At 26.9% G+C, this 20,317-nt stretch overlaps 1 protein-coding gene across 1 annotated transcript in view; it reads left to right on the top strand.

The window, feature by feature from the left end:
• Positions 1-17,888, top strand: part of LOC111624289 (farnesyl pyrophosphate synthase-like) — a 30,303-nt gene extending 12,415 nt beyond the window's left edge. Inside the window, exons 5-10 of the mRNA XM_023367138.1 lie at positions 969-1,049; positions 8,751-8,873; positions 11,610-11,774; positions 14,389-14,466; positions 17,220-17,354; positions 17,572-17,888. Of these exons, the coding sequence (XP_023222906.1) occupies positions 969-1,049; positions 8,751-8,873; positions 11,610-11,774; positions 14,389-14,466; positions 17,220-17,354; positions 17,572-17,586 (597 nt within the window). The 3' untranslated portion in view covers positions 17,587-17,888. The remainder of the gene's footprint in view (positions 1-968; positions 1,050-8,750; positions 8,874-11,609; positions 11,775-14,388; positions 14,467-17,219; positions 17,355-17,571) is intronic.
• The last annotated feature ends 2,429 nt before the right edge of the window (positions 17,889-20,317 follow it).

Genomic DNA, 20,317 nt, shown 5'->3' with positions numbered 1-20,317 from the left:
TCATCCAAGTGGCATCCAAACCAGAATAAGGTTAATGGAGTTGGGGATCTCTACAATTACAATACTATTAATTACTTCCGAAACATCCTGAAGAAAAGAGAAAAGCAATTGACATTGGACAGATTCTTTAATCCCCACAAATGGAAAAAATATGACTAATAAAAATGCAAGACTGCATATATATGTATTTTTACTATTATATATAAATAAATGTAGTAAAAAAGTATATATTTTTTGTTTTGGAATCTCCAGAACAAATTAATCAAATTCGTATAAAAACCTATAGTAAATCAATAATTGGTTAACGAGCAATTAGGATAACGAACAAAGTCTTGGAATGGATTATGTTCGTTAACCTATCACCCACTGTATATTGCATTTAAATCTAATTAAATTGTTTGTATTGTGATATTTATGATTTTGTTAAAATAATTGTAGTTTCTGTAACTCAGAAAATTTTTTTTCTGTCCCTTCTACTTTGAGTTATTGAGAATCTGTATTATTTCAGTTTGAAACAAATGCAAAGAAAAGTTATTTTGGTATATTTTATCAAAGTTTATTAAAATTTAAGTTTATGAAAGTTTTTAAAAACAAAGATTATTTTGAAACTTAATAAATTTCTTTTTTTTTCTTCTTGTGGAGTTTCCAGTGATTTCTAGTCATTTGTGTTAGGATAGAAAATATTTCAATATTTGAATTTGCATTAACTTTTTATATAATTTTTTTACTCATAAATTTTATAAATGCTGCTAATTTATTAAAATAGCTTCTTTTTGCTCATATCTTAATATTTTCTTATTGCTTTCTGTTATTTTGAAATTTATCAGTATTTTATAAATAAAATACTGATAAATTTCTATGATTAATAATAAATTAATATGTCAAATAAAGTTTATTTTTATTTTCATCAAATAATTTTTTACAGTTTTTATATTTCTACAATAAAAAATAGTTTTAAATACTTTCAGATGCATGCATATTTCCTAATATTTGATGATATTATGGATCAGTCTTTTACTAGACGAGGAAAGCCATGCTGGTTTAGAAATGTAAGTTTCATCTTTTGATTTTTTGTTTTGTTAAAACTTAAAATTATTTATATAAAATTATTTCATCATGTAATATTGAAAACAGTTATGTTGCTTAATGAATATCTATCTATAATAAATAATAAAACTTTTAACTATAGGGGGGACTGGGAGAATTCTGGATATGAAATATTGTAAAAAATATAGAAGGTTGGCAGATCATAATTCCTGTCAGCCACATAGTAATGACATATGTTGTTATGTTCACACATTGTCATCCATGTTTTGTGCAGCTGAAAACTTGTTGTTTTTGAAAGTTTATCATAAGTATTACATTAAGAATTTATATATCTTTATAAATACAGATAATAATGTGTTTTATTTGCTATTTATTTGCCATGTATCAAAATGTAGATTGGATAATGTCGCTTTCCAAAGCTGATTAGAATCAAATGTGGAAAATTGAGGCACTTTCTCAGGGCAATCATAGACACAATTTTATACTGTCTGGAGTAGCCTCAGAGTTCATTTACATTATATATACTGTTTTTTTCTTAATATTCTACAAGTTTAGATTGCAGATTCTGATTGTGGCAACATAAAATTGTGATTTAATATTTGAGATGCTCATTTTCATTTTTTATAAACTAATGAACTTATTGTATTTTAGTTTTTAATGAATATGTGTAAATAAATTATATTCCATTTCTTTACTTCCTTTATCTGCAAAATTTTGGCCACTTTCTAGCTGTCCATAATTGCCCCAAATGCAATCAGTTATTATCCTGCACCACAGAAGAATACTGGGACAATGCACAGTTATCTAATGTTTTATTTTTTGGGAAAAATGATTAAAATTTTTATGTCACATACGATATGATCAGATTATCAATTAAAAAGATCTAAGTTTTCTCTAATGCATGATACATACTAATAAGTTTTCTCTAATTTCATGATACATACTAAAATTTAAGTTGTATCTGGGATTCCCCCAGTCTTTCTCACTATGTAATTTGAGAGAACTCAACAAATATGAAACTAAAACTATGCTTTCAGTAACCTTTCATCCAATTCAACAGGGTAATAACAAAACAGTTCAGGCATTTTCAGCCTACTCCAAAGGCCTTTCTTAGGAACAACCAAATTCTAAAACGTTTTCAGCCCTCAGTGTAAGCTGAAAATATTTGAATTGCTTTGTTGTTACCCTGTTGGTTGAATGTAAGGTTACTGAAATATTTATAGTTATTGTCCTGTTTGAGTGTACAGAATTTGGTGTTAAGAGATTATACAATAAAAACAGTCTCATTTGAGTACTTATGAAAATTTTTTTGTAGTAGTAGTAATAATAATCAATTTTTGAATTATATTTTTATATAATATTTGAAGAATGGTCCTAGCTCTAAATTATTATTTAAATTATTTGATTGTATAACTTCCATTAAAGCATAGTTTTGCTTCTATAATATTTAGCATAATACAGCATAAGTTTAAATTAATTAATTCTCTTATGTATTTGTCATAAAATTTGCATAAGAAATAAAAAATGAAACTACAGCCACCCTTATTTAATTTTATGATTACATTCTTGAAAACTTGATATTAATTGAAATCAAAAACTACAAAAATTTATTTTTATAAGTAATGGATATGTTAAGATACTTTCTACAACTGAAACAAATTATAATTAGCCTATTTTTTTTAATCTGAACATTGTTTTGTTAAAAAATGAAATGAAATAAAGCAAATTCAAGATTTTAATTGAAAATTTTAATGATATTAATTGTTAGAGGTTGTGTTGTATAGTGCCAAAATCATCACTTGGTGATATTTTTATTAAAGTGGCAATAAATATATAATATTGGCAATAAAAAACCCTAATCCTCTTATTTAGACATTTAGCATGAAATTGAATCACAAAGCACACTTCAGGAAAACAGCAGAATGTCAAAGCTCCTGTGTGGGAGTCCAGTGCACCACACACTTAGTGATGTTGTAACATCACATGGCAAGTTCAGATAGGAAAGCAGGAAGTGATGTTGAGAACCAAAGGCAGTTTTCATGCAAGGCTGTTTATTGTTCCTAGATTGGGGATTTTGTATTGACCGAGAAAACTTGGGGAATTTTTTTTCATCTTCATTTAGATCTTTTTCAGTAGACTAAAGCATAAAAATTTTGCCAAAATTTCGGAACGTATGAAATATTGTTTAAACATTATGATCAAATATGTTGTTAGGTATCATTTTTGAATCAGTCCAATTTCTAAGTGACAGCTTAACAGTTTGATTCCAAACTGTTAAGCTGTCACTACTGAACTGCTGTACTACTGAAAAAAAGCCAAAAACCTAAAGTTTTTGGCTTTTTTTTTTCAGTAACTTATCACACAAGGAAACTTATTGATACAGGCTTTATTAATGGAGGAAATTCATTTTGTGTCTTATTAAGACTCACTTTTGTGTCTTATTAAGACTCAAAATGAATTTCCTCCATTAATAAAGCCTATATAAATAAGTGTTCCTTGTGTGATAAATTGCTGAAAAAAAGCCAATGTCTTGCTTACTTTTAATGTGTTTTTAATTTAAAATAAATTAATGCACATTATTGTGTTGTTACATTGGCTAGAGCTGAAACATGATAGGTATAAATAGCATTTAATTTATTTAATTGAAAAATGTAATAAAATCAAACAAAAATTGGATGAAATATAAATCTTATTTATAAATGTTTTTTACCTATATATTTTTCCCTCCATAGCTATTTTCTTTGTTATTTTAATGTTTTCTTTAAGAATAAAGAATAAAAGAATATTTTTTAATTTCCATTTATAAATTTCCTTATAGCAATAAAGACTAGATTGTAAATTATTGCAAATGATTTAGCCATATTTTTGGTCAGAATCATTTTCAGTTAAGGTCAGATGTCCAGAAAACTTCAGCAAAAATTTTATTAACAATAAGCCTTTAATCCCTTTTTTTAAGATATTTAATACAAATATACTTTATTACACATATATAGAATATTATTACAATGAAAGGGTTATCACACATACGAAACTATTTTTTGCCTTATATATCCTTAAAATGCATTTCTGCTTGTGGTGTTAATGGCTGTCTTCAGTTAGGTGAATAACATTTATAAAATATAAGGCATAAAATTATCTTAAAGGTATTATTACAAGACTCACACTTACAAAACATTAAAATTATAAACTATTAACAAAATGTTTAAAACTGTGCACAGCTGTCAACAGCTTTACGATTGCACTGTGAACATCTTGACAACATATTATGCAACACAGTGGGATATTTAGTTTCACAGATGTTGGTATCAAAGATCTTTATGATTTTATTACATCACATATGTTGACCTATTAATTATTATATTTTTAGTCTAAATTTAACTAAATCTACAACTAATCTTATAAAATCCTTAGTTACCATTCCCCATTTGGAGTCATGTATTGAAACTTTAATACTAGTATGTAGTGGCAGATTACCTTACTCTGGGCTTCTGGATGGTAAAATTTGAAAGGGCCCCTATTTTATTAAACTAATTTAATTTGATAACTTTCTCAATACAGTAGACCCCCCTATAACACTGTTGATAATTCCGTTTTATATGAATTCCACATTGTACGAGTCACTTAGATTTTACAAATATGTGAGCCGTTCGCAACCCGGCACATGTATTTGTAAAATCTAAGTGACTTGTACAACATGGAATTCATATAAAATGGAATTATCAACAGTGTTATAAGGTGGGGTCTACTGTATACACAGTGATTTTTATTTAAAGAATTCACTTATTAATTACTTATTAAATTAAGGCCCGTAATGAAAAAAATAATGACAATAATGATTTAATTTACATTTTTATTATCATTACATTTAGATCACAATTATTAGATTTAGTTACATTACATTATTTTATAAATACATTTATTTTAATTTTCTTTAAACATTCTTTTCATTCATAAATAAAAAATCAAGTTTAAATATGCTTTTTTGAGACTTTTGTGAATTTTTCAATAAAGTCATCACAGTTGATTGTATGATATCATTCATATTCAATATAGAGAATTGTTATGGAATGTAACTGGTTCTTGTTCATTTTGATTCTTACATAATTTTTAATTCTCTTTAGACAGGAAAAAGATTGTTCAGCTGAAGCATTTTATATAGGTAATGTTTGAAATATTCTTAAAATAATTTCCACATTGCATATTTATTATAGAATGTTTTAAAAATTTTTGTTCCATTCCAATGCAACCAATATTTGATTTGTATTTTTTCTATAAGGTTTCTATATAAAAATATGGATGCATAAATATGCAAACAATCTTTTCACTTTCCAGCATACTTATTTAAGAATTGGACAAATGTTTTCAAACTGCTTTACAAATTAATTTAAATAATCCAATCACTCTTACTTTTAACCTTGTAACCTTGTAACTGTAGTGTTGTGTTATATGTCAGCGAACATTTTCGATGCCCCTTCTGGGCTCTTCCTTGGACTTTTTCTATAAATACTAAGCCAGACGTTGAGAATCGAATACCTTCTTTTGAGCTGTTTATCACTCGAATCATCGCATGCGGCTAAATGGCTCAAAAGAAGGTATTCGATTCTCAACGTCCGGCTTAGTATTTATAGAAAAAGCCTGAGGAAGAGCCCAGAAGGAGGCGTCGAAAACGTTTGCTGACATATAACACAACCACTCTGGTTACAAGGTTAAAAGTAAAGAGTTATTTTTATTACATTCTGGTGTATGGAGACGAATAAATAAACCAATCGTTAAATAAGTGTACTGGAGAATGAAAAGGTTGTTTGCATGATAGTTTTGAATTATTTTCCAGTTTAAATTTCCTTTTTCATACAGGTGCATATTGGTGAAAAGTGTATAGAGGACAGACAGACAACCATTTTATTATATACAGTAGAACCTCTATTATCCGGATTTTCGATTATCCGGATTTTTCAAAATAAACAAAAATTGCTGATTTGCACTTGGCAAATTACGATACTGTTTATGTACGTGATGGAATGCATAACTTTTTTGTTTCAACAATGTCTCACCCAGCACAGTAAATTTTTAAATATATTTTGCGTCATAATAAAAATATAACTTGATATACGTATTTATAAATAATTTATATTCAAATTACATCATTTCTATGACCAAGGGCGGTATATGGGCAACATGGGCCACCACCTATGCCTCGCGGTCCGAAGCGCCTCGAAGGTTTATGCATTACTTAAAAGCTGCAAATGTGACAAAAAAGTTTTGTTCGTCATAAAACAATAAATAGTTTGTCAAATTTTTATTCATAAAAATGCAGTTTCAACTGCTTTTTATTTTATAAAATCCGTCTTCTTGTGCCACCGGAGGGCCTTCTAAACAATAGGTAGTCTGTTAGCACTGGTTAGTAATAGTCCAAATTCAATACGAATGTTTGTTTCTTGAAAATTTGATCACAATTTAAATACAGTATTTATTTTTAATATTACCAATATGTCATCGAAAAGAAAATGTGTTGTATTATCATTAAAAGACAAATTAAAGGATTTGTTTCGATTATCCAAATTTTTCCTTATCCGGACTACCTTCATCTCCAATTAGTCCAGATAATCGAGGTTCTACTGTATATGTATAAATAATAAATTTATAAAAAGTTCGACAGATATAATAATTTAGTCTTTTTACATCTTTAATGTCAAGTTTTGTTAGATACTGCTACATTTCACACTTGTTTTTATAAACATTAATGTATTTATATTATGAATTTAAATGAAAACGATAAATAAAATAGTTTGTGATAAAATTTAAGAGCACTGTCTCTTGAGTTTAATAAAATTTTAAAGAGTAAAACACAAAATAAGTACAAAATATTTCACAAGTACTTTTGGCATTTATAGAATGTTTTATTCATAAAAAGAAAACAAATTTTAGAACATAATATAAATTTATTATTGGACTGCAATTTGAAAAAATTGTACATCTGTTCATTTGTCTGTCCTTTAATCTCGAGAATGGAGTTAGATGGATGAAAGATGAGGCTAGATATGATGTGGAAACCTGAGGGGCAGAAGGTCCCAATTAACTATACTTTTTGATGCAAACCGGAAGTCATGTTATTTCAGTTTACAAATTTCCCTGTAGGGTATAGCTAGATGGCCAGCACTACTCTATTGTTAAAGGAAAAGTATGATGTACAGGGGCAAGCCACTACTAATTTGAGATGGAGAGCACATATTTTAAATTAACTACATTAAAAATATGATTAAAAATTGCAGCCTGGCATTGTAACCATGTCACAATAAATAATTGCTTGTTTACATTAATATAATGTAATAATATATAATGTAAATAATAAATTTATATAAATTTATTATTTACATTTATTTACATTAAATAAGAAAACATTCTATAAATACCAAAAGTACTTGTGAGATATTTTGTACTTATTTTGTGTTTTTTGTGTTTTACTCATTAAAATTTTATTAACATTGATAAACAGTGCTCTTAAATTTTATCACAAGTTTTACTTATCATTTCTATTTAAATTCATGATGTAAATACATTAATGTTTATAAAAAAAAAATGTGTGAAATGTAGTAGTTTCTAACAAAACTTGACATTAAAGATGTAAAAAGATTAAACCAATTATATATGCCAAATCTTTTTTTACTGATTAAATATATCAAAAATATGCATTAAAATACATATTTTTAAGGAAGCTTTGAGCTTTGGCTTTGAGAATGTAGTCAGTCCAAATATTCAATGCATATGTCTGGTATTTTGCTGAATACCGAATAATACGGATTGTTTGGTTCAGCACTAGCAATCATAATATAAAATAGTTCCAGTTCAGGTAGTTTCATCTTAGTTGAAAGAAAATGTTAATGTTTAAATAATAATATTTTATGCTATAAGTATATGATATGCTGATATGTATATATCAATGGTGCAGTTTTCTTTATATTCCTTTTAAAAATCAATTTTTCAAAAAAATATTTCCTCAAAAATTGATGAAACTTCATGGGTTAATTCTACAGAAATAACCACTGTTTTTTTTGCCTGGACCACATTTAATCAGAGACAAAAGCTTATTTTCGTATTCATCGTATTTACTTATTTACTATGCATTTTGGGTGCAATATTTTAAAAGGAATAATATTTTATGTTTATATGAATACAAAATTTATTGTCATTATTATTGGTAATGATAATTGGAAAGAAAAAAAATTTATGACTCATAAAACAAGAAAAAAAATGAATGAAAAATTAGTGTTAATGTTTAATTAAAATTGGTTAAAAAATTATAAATTATAAAGTAATCTTATAGTTTACATAAAAACAATGAAGAGATGAGATTTAATAACATTTAACTTAATTTTTTAAATTTAAAATTATGACTAATTAAATTTACGCAAATTAATAAAGTATTAGATTTTTGTAAACTTAGATTTTATCTTTTGAATTAATTTATTTTGAAATTTATTTACTGTTTTAGTTAATTTTTTTCCTGTGATTTTTATATAATTTTGTATAATTCTTGTTCATAAAATTATAAATATCATACTGTAAAAATCATTATTTCAGTTTTAAGAATTATAAATATTAGTTAAATTTTTAAGTTATACTCAAAATAGATATTTTGAGTATAACTTTCATTCAGCATAAATTTTATAGTATTCAATTAATGTTTTGTTATTTTTTTTAATTAGGAAAACATTGGATTGATGGCTATAAATGATGCTATAATGATCGAAAGTGGAATTTTTTATCTATTAAAAAAACATTTTAAAAATTTGCCTTGTTATGTAAATGTTGTAGAAACATTTCATTCGGTTAGTAACAAGTTTTTTCTTATTTTACATATTTCAGTCAAAAATATTTATTTCAAATGTTTGGTTTTGTTTTTTTCCTATTTTAAGAATATAATTTTAAATATTTTAATTAAATAATTTTATAACTAACTTATGTGATTTGATTGTTTTAAGTAATTATCTTAATATGTTTTTAATGAGAAAAAAGGTTTCCTTTTTATTTAAGGGTAATGTAATATTCCCAAATTGAAGAAAATACAAAAAAGAATATTTTTAGCATTTTCTTATTCAGTTATCTGTAATAATATGTCCATGTTAAGTAATGAATAACATATATAAATGACAAGAAAAAGCCTGAGACAAGACAGCATGCCTGAGAAAGATCTTTATCATTCTAAACATTAATAAAAAAAAATATTAAAGGTGAAATGAAATGCAGTTTGCTGCAAAAGAATGAAGAAATCTAAGAGTTTTTTTACAGTACCTTCAATGTAGATGTACGTGAGCTCCATTAGTAGTACGAACAATGTCGAGTCTGTACTCAATTTCCCTCCAAGTGTTTTTTAACATTTGCAGTGTAACAGTGAGGATTGCCAATTGTATCCTTTCCTTTAAAACGGATATCAGAAACAGGTGTTTGATAAGCCTTGTCTTTAACATAACCCCAAAAAAAGAAATCCAGTGGAGTTATGTTGGGCAATCATGGAGGCCAAGGTATGTGTCCTTTTCACAACTGGCAATCTACCTCAGGCAATTGATACCAGAAAAAACTCTTAGATTTCTTCATTCTTTTGCAGCAAACTGCATTTCATTTCACCTGTTAGTATTTTTGTTATTAATGTTTAGAATGATAAAGATCTTTCTTGGACACACTGTATTTTTAGGAATTAGTCAATAATTTTTAAGACATTTAATGAAGGGTATATACTTTAAATATGTGTTAATCAAACCAATCTGGAATTTAAAGTATTTTGAAGTTGAAAAAATTCCCAAAAATCCCAAAACAGTGAATTTGTAAAATATTTAATGATTTTAATAATACTATAAAAATAAATTTAATATGATCACAACAGCCATATATTAAAATTGTTTTGATTTGTAGTTAAATGCAATTAAATGCATTATATCAAAGTAAAAAAATTGAATTGGTTGAAATTTCATGTAATAAGCAGAGTTATGAAATTATGAAATGCACTACACTAGCAAAATTAAAAATCCTTTATTTAAACAAATGTTTTCATTTATATACAATAGACATCATCAGGTTTGATTTTAAAAGAATATAGTATTAGAACATTAGATAAAAGCTGGAACAGAACATTTTAAATTTAAAAAATAAATATGAAGCATGGAATGTTTTAATTTAATATATAAATATGAATAACATATATGCAAAACTATGGGGTATTAGTGTGTTACATCCTTTGCTGGTTGGGAATCTTGAATAACATTCTCCATGCAGACAAGATAGTCTTTTCTTTATTATTAATTGTTCTAACCAGTATCTGTGTGTTCAATTTCATATGATATGAGGGTCACTCTGAAAGTTTCCAGATTCAATGACCCTGTTTGTTGTTCTGTCCTCATATCTTATCAAAGTACTCATGCTGATGCTCAACACACCATCAATGCAACAGAAGCAGCTTTGGAAGCCTTGACACCAGTCTTCTGCGATGTCTGTTAAGGTGTCTCTGTATACAGCAACTGTGTTTTCTGGACTCCTAAAATGACATCCCTTGAGGACTTCCTTGGATTTGGGAAACAGAAGTCATAGGGTGCTAAATCTGGACTATAAGGTAAATGGATGACCAACTACACCCCAGAACTGCTCAAGTAGTCTACCATTCTCATTACTGTATGTGCCATTGCATTGTCATGGTGCAGCAAGAGTACACAAAGACATGTTTTAGGGTATTTGTGTAGGGACATTTCTTGAAAGACTTTAGGAAGACAAATGGTGACATACCACTCAGCATTAACTGTCTTCCTAAAGTCCAACAGATGGTGCTTTGTTGGAGAAGACACAAACTGTGGACTGTCTCTTGCTTTCATGGTCATACATGTAAAGATGATAGTGCAAGATACCATTCACTGCTGCTGATTTAATACCCAAGGTGTGCTTGATATCCTTATGGGTTATTTGGAGATATTCTCTAAACAGTTTCTCAACATGAACCACATTTTCTGGAGTCACTGCAGTTGCAGATCCACATCTAAATTATTCAAACTACCAGAATACTTACATTCTGTATGGACAAGAATCAAACTGCTTGCAAACTATGGAGGCACTGGGACTCTGACAAACCAGATTTAAAGTTGTAAATCATCATTGATTGGAAATGCTCCTGCTTCAGCTCCATTTTCAACATCCAGATTTGGTGGCACTTCCAAGGTCAGGCATTTCCCCCAACAGGAAATTTCAAGGATGCAGGTACACTGTTGAACTTATGCTCAGTGGCAGTAAAATATCACAGACAGTTTTTCTGTGTCTAATGGTTTTCACATATCCAGAAACTTTCAGAGTGGGCTTTGTATTAAAATAAAAGAAAATATTATTCAAATAGTAATTTATATGCATAAATATGTATTGAATGAATTGAGTTAAACATACACACTAAATTTGGATGATAAATTTGCTTAGTCTAATTGAATGAACAATAAAGTAAAAATACATATAAATTTATATGAATGTTTAATAAATTTTTATGTTTATAATGAAATTATTTTAAATTGGTGAGAAGTACATTTTTCTATCAGATGATTAGATTGACTTCTTTTGGACAATGCTTGGATATGATGTCTGAATATTCTCATCAGTCATCCAAATTTGAATTTTTTACTGAAGACAAATATTCAGCTATAACTATGTACAAAACAGCTTATTATACATGTGTTCTGCCTATAAAATTAGCATTATATTTGGTAAGTCAAATCTGATTTTATATAGTATTTAATCATTAATGCATAAAAGTTTTATTAACAGTTATAATTAAACAGATATAAATATAAATAAAATATCACATAAAAATATTTAAGAGAATAGAAATGTTGAATTTCTAATTCATTAATGAATTATTGAAAGTAGCTTTCCTTAATTAAATGATTTACTAAAACATGGTATTTAATAATACAAATGAACTGGACTTTTTTAAAAATCTCATAAATTTTGTTCCAGTCCATTCAAAGTAAAATTGTAAGCTGATTATGGCCTAAATAATGACTAAAAACATTGTTAAATAACTTTAAACAGATTATTTGAGGAAGCCAATTTATTTTAAACATGTTACAAGTTTAATTTGTTGAATATTTATTTTAAAAGTTTTCTGAGATAATTTAACATAATTTCATTTAATTTTAATACAATAAATGTGGTAAAAATTATATTTATTAACTAACTTTAATTCACAAATTAAAAGATCAGATAAATTTTTCATTAGTTATTTGTAATTTCTATTTCCATCATAAGTTACTTTATTACATTATTTATAATAGAAATTAGAAATACAGTAGCAATAAATTCTTTTTCACTTCATTTTTTTAAATTTTGAATTATATGAAATTAAATAAAATTGATATGATACTGCATGTATTATTAATTTCCTTATAATGGTTAATATTTACTACAATTTAATTTATGTATACAATTTTTATGATATTTATTTGTGATGTACAGTAATTACAATTTAAAAAAAGTCAGTTACAAAAAAAAATGTTTTAAGTTAAAACATCATTTGAAGCTATAGAATGTTATCATTTGGAATGCTCAGGTTTGTCATTTCATTTTTTCATTCAACTTGAGGCAGATTACCAAAGAAGGCCAAAAACATATGTGTTGTGGTAAAAATTTGCTGGAAAAGGTGAGGAAGGTGGTCTTTTCTGGTTTAAGAGTTTTTTTTTACCTCAATCATTGTTCTTTTAAGTTTTCTCTGAGGTTTCATAGCCTCAACTCTTTTCTTAGACACCATGGTGAATGCACAGGAGTGTAAATAAAACAAAAGCCATCAAAAGCACAGCAAGTAAAAAATCAAGTTATGTGAGGATGCTTTTGGAACAGAAGCAGGAGATGAACTGAATATGGCTAGGCTTATTCAATGAGTGTCTAAAACTTGCATGAATGGATTTAGAAAAGTAATGAATTTTCATTGTTTGTAATCCAAAAAGTAGCAAGCTGTAAGTAGTCCAAAATAAAAATAAACCAAATCTGGCAACACTATTGCATTAAGTGTACCCATACAGAAATGATACAATATATGTCATATTTGTTTGTGTTCAAGTTCTAAGAAAAGTTTGACTTTTAGAGCAAAATTTCCTCAAAAAAAATGTTCAGATTCGAAGTTTTTCAACCTTTCAGACGTTCAAGTTCTGAGATACCACTGTAAAGGATTTTGATAAAGGATTTTAAAGAGTATAAATAATTTGTTTGAAAACATTCTAAATTAAAATTTATTTCTGATAAAAACAATAATACAGTTTTTTTACTGCTTCTTTATTAAATATTTGATTTCATATATATTACTTAGTCATATATTACTTAGTTATATATATTATACTTACTTAGTTATACTTAATTATACATACTTACTTAGTTATATATTACTTATTATATATATTACTTAGTTATATATTACTTATTATATATATTACTTAGTTATATATTACTTATTATATATATTACTTAGTTATATATTACTTATTATATATATTACTTAGTTATATATTACTTATTATATATATTACTTAGTTATATATTACTTATTATATATATTACTTAGTTATATATTACTTATTATATATATTACTTAGTTATATATTACTTATTATATATATTACTTAGTTATATATTACTTATTATATATATTACTTAGTTATATATTACTTATTATATATATTACTTAGTTATATATTACTTATTATATATATTACTTAGTTATATATTACATATATTACAGTCATATATTACTTAGGTTAATGTTTTGAAACTATGTATGCTTATTCAGACCTGCAGACATTTTGGAGATTTGAAAAGGAAGTATAAATATTTTGAAAAATGTTCATCTAAAGATTACTTGACTTTGAAGAAATTAGTCTTAGAAAATGTTCCATATTGGAAGGTTTTACTTTACAACTCAAATCAATAATATTTGGGATGAAATTGTTTTAAACTAATAATTACATTGAATTGTGAAAAGAACAGCACCAAAACTTAACTTTTTAAACATGAGGATTATAATCACTTTTAATAAGATGATTAACTAATAATATTACTACATACAAGTGATTAACTATTGCAGTTTTTGTAAATTTTACAGTATATTACATATATTTAAAAGATATTCCAAGCTAGACTAAAAACATTAAGTCTACATTACATTACAAAGGAGTTTTTCATTTTTGTCCCTTAGTATTCTTTAAAATGACTTATGTTGACTATTCTTCCTAATTATATAAAAACTATCAAATAGACTTTTTTTTCTTTTTTAAAAAACTAGCAAGTTTAAAAAAATGTTAATAATATTCTAAAACTGTTTTAATAAAGGCAGGTAAAACAAATGAAACTGACCATAGGAATGCAGAGCAGATTTTATTGAAGATGGGCCAGTTCTTTCAAGTTCAAGTAAGTTTATAAAAAGTTAATCTAATCTAAAATGAAAAAGCAATAAATTCAATAATTTCATATTTTTTCACATCAATAGATATTTTTCATTTTTTTGAACTTTATTGAAATTCTTTAGTTGAAAAAATAAAAGGATGAATTGATTTATATAAAAACAGAAAATAACTGTTATACAGATATGTATTGCAGATTACAGAGAGATTTAAATTAACAAAATTGATTAAAATAAACCTATTTCTTTGTTTCTGTTCATTTAATATAAGTAAATTAATTTAAGTTTACTTAACCTAAATGTTTATAAGTTGTAGGTTGATTTTTGCTCAAGGTTGATCTTTCTTTTCTTCTAGAGTCTTCTAATTAATATTAATACACAAGAGAAAGCTTATCCACTTTAAGTCAAATTTGTTAGCTTAATCATGCTTATAGCTCAAAAATTGTTAAGTCTAATTACTGGATTAATATAATTATTATTAGAATTATGAAAATCTTGATTGTTAATAATAATTTTGTTTCTGTTCTATATTTGTTTGTTTCTATGAAGCATGTCACAAAAGTAAGATATAATCTTTTATAACAACCTATTAATAAATTACGATAAAAAGTTAAATTAGCCATTTGAAATACATAGTCTAAGCTATTTTTGTACATAGTTTCCATTCTTTTTTAAATATTTTCTCCAGTGGAAAATAAGGACAAACATTTTTTCTAAAGAAACTAGGTTATATTTGGGTTAAGCAAAAAGTTTTTCCATATTTCTAACAGCTGATGTTACTTAACTTTGATGTGTGATTTAATTATAACAGTAATGAAATTTAACACATTATTAAGAATATAATGTGTTAAATTTCACTTTCCAAACAAACACTTGTAACAGGGTTCAAGTGATAAAATTAATTATATATTTTGTCTTACTAAGCAGGTTTCCCAACTTGTTTAAAAAATAAAAGAATATAATCTCACATTATTGCTAATGTGAGATTATGTTCTTTGTTTGGAAGCTTATTTTAAATGTTTTACTTCACATTTTACTTTCCTGGCTGTTATGTATACTTAGCAAGGGAAAGTATTAGAAACATGTCAGATTTGACCCTCTGAGCTTTTTTTTGCAAATCTCCACGTTTTAAGACTGTCTGAATCCAAAAAAGGTCAAAGTGTGTGTGTATGTGTGGGCATCTATTTTGTTTAATATCTCAGGATGGGGTGAAATTTATGAAATAAAATTTGGCACAGCAGCTTGTGTATAAGGGGTATTGATTCTATTAAATTTTGGAGGTGAAAGGTTGAGGGGATGTGGAGATAGAGGGGTGGTCATGCGTCATATATCAAGTGGGATTGAATTTAATGATGTTATATGTTAATAGTATTTACAATGCTTTATGAAACTGATCATTACCCTCAAAATTAGGTTTTTTACTATTTGATAATTAAAAATATACAAAGTTTTCATAACAAAATCTCATAACAAATGGTGCCACATACAATTTTATTTATTATATTGTAATTAAAAATATAAAAATTATTTTTTTAAATAAAATCTCATAACAGCCAGGAAAGTTACACTATTTGTTGCTGGATTTTTCCTGAATAAAATCAAGTTGAAATGTTTTCAGATGAAAAGCATATTGGCACATCATGCTTCGAGTTTCAGAAAGATAACAGCATACAAACAGTAGAAAAAAATTCATAATATGCATGAGGAAAATGCTCATGAACTTTGAACATGTCAAATATTGTTTAAAAAGTTCCATTCAGGAAATTTTGAACTAAAGGATACAAAATGTATTGTGTGCCCAAAAGCTGTAGATGAAGAAAATTTCCAAAAGAAATTGTTAAAAATCAATGAATAACATACGATATACAGGGGGGTGCAAAAGTAGGTATACATTTATTATGGAAAAAAGCATACAGGGAGAAAATAGGAAGAAAAAACATTTATTATTTATGTACAAATTAAATCACAAATAAGGAATAGGAACTAATAAAAGGTGATAAAAATAATAATAATGAACACCAAACATTTGTATTTATCAGATTCTCAACTGTGTATCTATGTTTGCACCTCTCTGTATATAACCAAACACACCAAAAATAAAGTGAAAAAAGCACTGAAAACATATGAGTGTAATGCAAGAGTGAGAGATGACTTGGGTGCACAACAGATTGCATTTATGCTTTGAATGCATTTTTATACTGTGTGCTCAGACATTGGAGTACAATTCAAACTTCAAAACAACTTTTTGTCAAATTTAGCATTTGAAGTTAGTCATTCAAAGTATTAGATGCCACCCATAAATAAAATTGAAGGCAGATTAAAACAAACTTTGCTAATTTCCTTTAACTAAATAATATAATCTTTCTATTTGTTGGGTGAATTTTAAATCAAATACTTTGATTTTTAATGTTTATATTCATATATCGTAAATTTGTATTTAAGAATGAGATCTGTATTTACATTAAATTAAAGAACAAATTTAACTTATTGTTTCATTTATTATTTCTTTGATTAAAAATCAGTTTTAGAAATTTTATAAAATGCATAGAAAACTGTAAATTGAATTTTAAAATATTTTATTTGTAATATATAATTAATTTAAGATGAATTTAATTAATGGATATTTAAATAATGAAAAACCATTAATGTTAAATATTTCATTTAATTTTAAGGATCATTTGATTTTAAAATATGTTTTAATGATTATTTCTATAATTTTGAGTATGTTTAAATAAAATTCTTAATTTTTGTTTTTGTATAGGATGATTATCTTGATTGTTATGGTGATCAAGTGATTACGGGTAAGCAAGGTACAGATATTGCAGATGGAAAATGTTCTTGGATGATTGTTACTGCTTTGAAAAAAGCATCTGAAGAACAAATAGCTACTCTTAAAGTAATTATTATTCAATTTTTCGTATGATATTTTTATATTAAATATATTGAAGAGTTATTAGTATTATACATATATGAATATAAAACAAAATTCTTATTAGAATTAAATTTAGTAGAATGTAATTTGTACACAGATATATCGTTATATTTTATTTGCATTATAATCGATATTTTAATATTTATATAATGTAGTTATATTAATAATATTGTATGTACAGATGTCCATAAAATAAGGTTGCTCATTTAGAGCAGTCTACAATTAAAACGAATGAAATTTACAAGAAATTTTTGATTTGTGTTACTGAAGCCATGGGAATCAAGTTTATGGAAAATTTAAGTTCAAAAAATTAACACTATGAGTAAAAACACAGTGATCATATCTGAAAATTATAGTATTATATCATATTGACATTACAGAACCTCTGTAAAAATGCAAGCAAAGAATTGGGCTTGTAGAGTTTTATAATTGTGTAGCAGGGCCAGTATGGATGATGAAGTGGACATAAAAAAAATCAATGAATTTATCTGCTGGCAAGATTTTTCAGCTTGGTGTCAGTGACTGGATTGCACTGAAGCAATTTGGTCAGATTGATGTGTTTTATTGTTTTTACTTTTTTATGATTTATATATGCTAGACTTGTAAACTTCTTGTTAAATTTGTGTTAAATCAGATAAAGATATCAATTTTTCCATTATAGAGCCCAATTTTCCTTTCTGTTTCTTGCTGGACAGGTTCCACTATATACAGGTTAATTTACATTACTTTTTGCAAAAAGTTCAAGGGACCAAAGAAATTTTTCATTAATGACAGGTTTTCACTATATACAGATTCCATTATAGACATGATTTGACTGTATTATAAAAATATACGAGATTTAAATATTTTTTTTTCCAGTGCAAATAAAAATTGAACACAAGCCTTACCTCTGATGAATCAGGACTCAAAGAAAAAAATCCTCAATTTATGAATATTTCACAATAAGTGAGGACAAATTATTTTTTGTATGTCATGAGAGTGGTGATAGTGAAATCTGTGGCCAAAATCTTTCTGCTTACTCTGGAAAAGGAACTAATGTGCCAAGTAGTGGATCAAACATGAAATGTCATATACAATGCCATCATCCTAATTTGCTAAAGATCATCATCAACAATGATAACAGCAGAAGAAAGAAAAGTGACAATCATAAGTAATTATTTTGCTAGAAATAAAGTTACTGTCTCTATGATTGCTGAAAAATTTAAGAGCTGCATTAGTGAAATTGTTTTTAAAAATTCTGTGCCCTCCCACTTTTTTCTCCAGTTCAGCTTTTATTAGACTGAATGGAGAAATGGCCAGTAAACTTGGAGTATCATTGGAAAGAAGCAGTATTCAGAATCTAGTACTGGAGGATGCTAACAAAGAGAAAACTATACTGAAGAATCTCTTACACGGAAAATTTGTTTTTCAGAAAATAGATGCCTATACACTCCACCAAATAAATTACTTAGCCATTAATGTACAATTTATAAATAATCAAAAGGATGTTGTCATGCACTTTGGCAATAAAAGACATTAAATCCCAACACATGAGCAACAGCATTAAAAAATAGTGCTGGATGTTTTAGAGGAATTCAATATTAAAATAGAACAAATTGTAGCAATTGTGACAGACATTGCAAATAATGTGCTGAATACTGTTGAAAAAATAAATTCTATGGAGGCAGTAGATGATACTGATAAATGGGATGATAGAAGTATTACTAATTCTTTAGACAAGTTTGAAGATGCTGCTTTTGAGCTTTTTAATTAAGATCCATCATATGAGTTGTGCAGCTCATACATTGTAACTGGCAATTCATGATGACTTGAAAAATGAACATGCAAGACGTAATATTGAAAATGTACAAAATGTTGTAGTAGCCACTAGAATGCCAAAAATAAATGAAATAATTAAGTGAAGAGCTAGAAAAGAGATAATTTTAGATGAAGCAACTAGATAGAGTTATACATGTTAGTTTCTTGAACTGAAATCTGTCCTCAAGGACATGGCCAATCCAAACATGATGATAACTGGAGCTCAATGGAAGTAGAGGAACTTAAAATTTGCTTCTTCATTCATATGTCACGACAAAAGCATTTCAAGCAGTAGACTTGACTCCTTGTTTGTTTTATAAGGAATGGAAGAGTCTTATTTTCCACTATTTTAAAAGTGATAGTAACATAGCCAATGGAATCAAAAATACAATGGTGTTAAAAGAAAATCATCTACTAAACAATGACATTCTGTTAGATGGCATCTATATTGAACCTGACCCCATGGTTCAATGCTTAATAACAGAGGAATGGGAAAATAGAACTAAGAATGCTCTGTTTGAATTAGCCATATGAATAGAAGGTCTGAGAATCGAAGAACAGGTGATAGCTGACGACACTACTCAAATGTTGACACATGAATTATCATCTTCATCAAAGACCTCCTGTGATTCTGAAGAAGAATTTAAAAAATATCTCAATGAGCAAGACAAAGTAAAACGTCCTTGGTTGAATGATGTAGAAATGTCACCTCATGCCAGAAACTATACAACACATCAGTTCTGGTTGCAAGCTCTTGGAACAGACAGATTATTTACATAGACATAATTGAGTAACAAATATAATACATCAAGAGCTAACAAAGAAACACAAATTATTAGACATCCAAGAACCATACTACAAATACATTCCACAGACAGTATTGGAAAACAACATGCACAAAATGTACTATGACAGAGCCATAATCACAGATAAAACAATTTACCACAACAGACCGGACATCACACTCACTAACAAACACAATAAAATCACATACATTATATATACATGGTACGATCCAAAAGTTTGAGGACTGCAGTAATGTTTGACAAGAAAAGCATGTATTTGAAGTTACAGCATATGAAATTGATTCTATCAAACCATTCCTATGTGTTTAGATTGGTTTCGTCCAT

Source organism: Centruroides sculpturatus, unplaced genomic scaffold (assembly GCF_000671375.1).
Source record: "Centruroides sculpturatus isolate CEXI.00-Female unplaced genomic scaffold, Cexi_2.0 scaffold29, whole genome shotgun sequence".
In the NCBI taxonomy this organism is placed as follows: domain Eukaryota; kingdom Metazoa; phylum Arthropoda; class Arachnida; order Scorpiones; family Buthidae; genus Centruroides; species Centruroides sculpturatus.
This window is presented reverse-complemented; position numbering and strand designations above follow the sequence as displayed.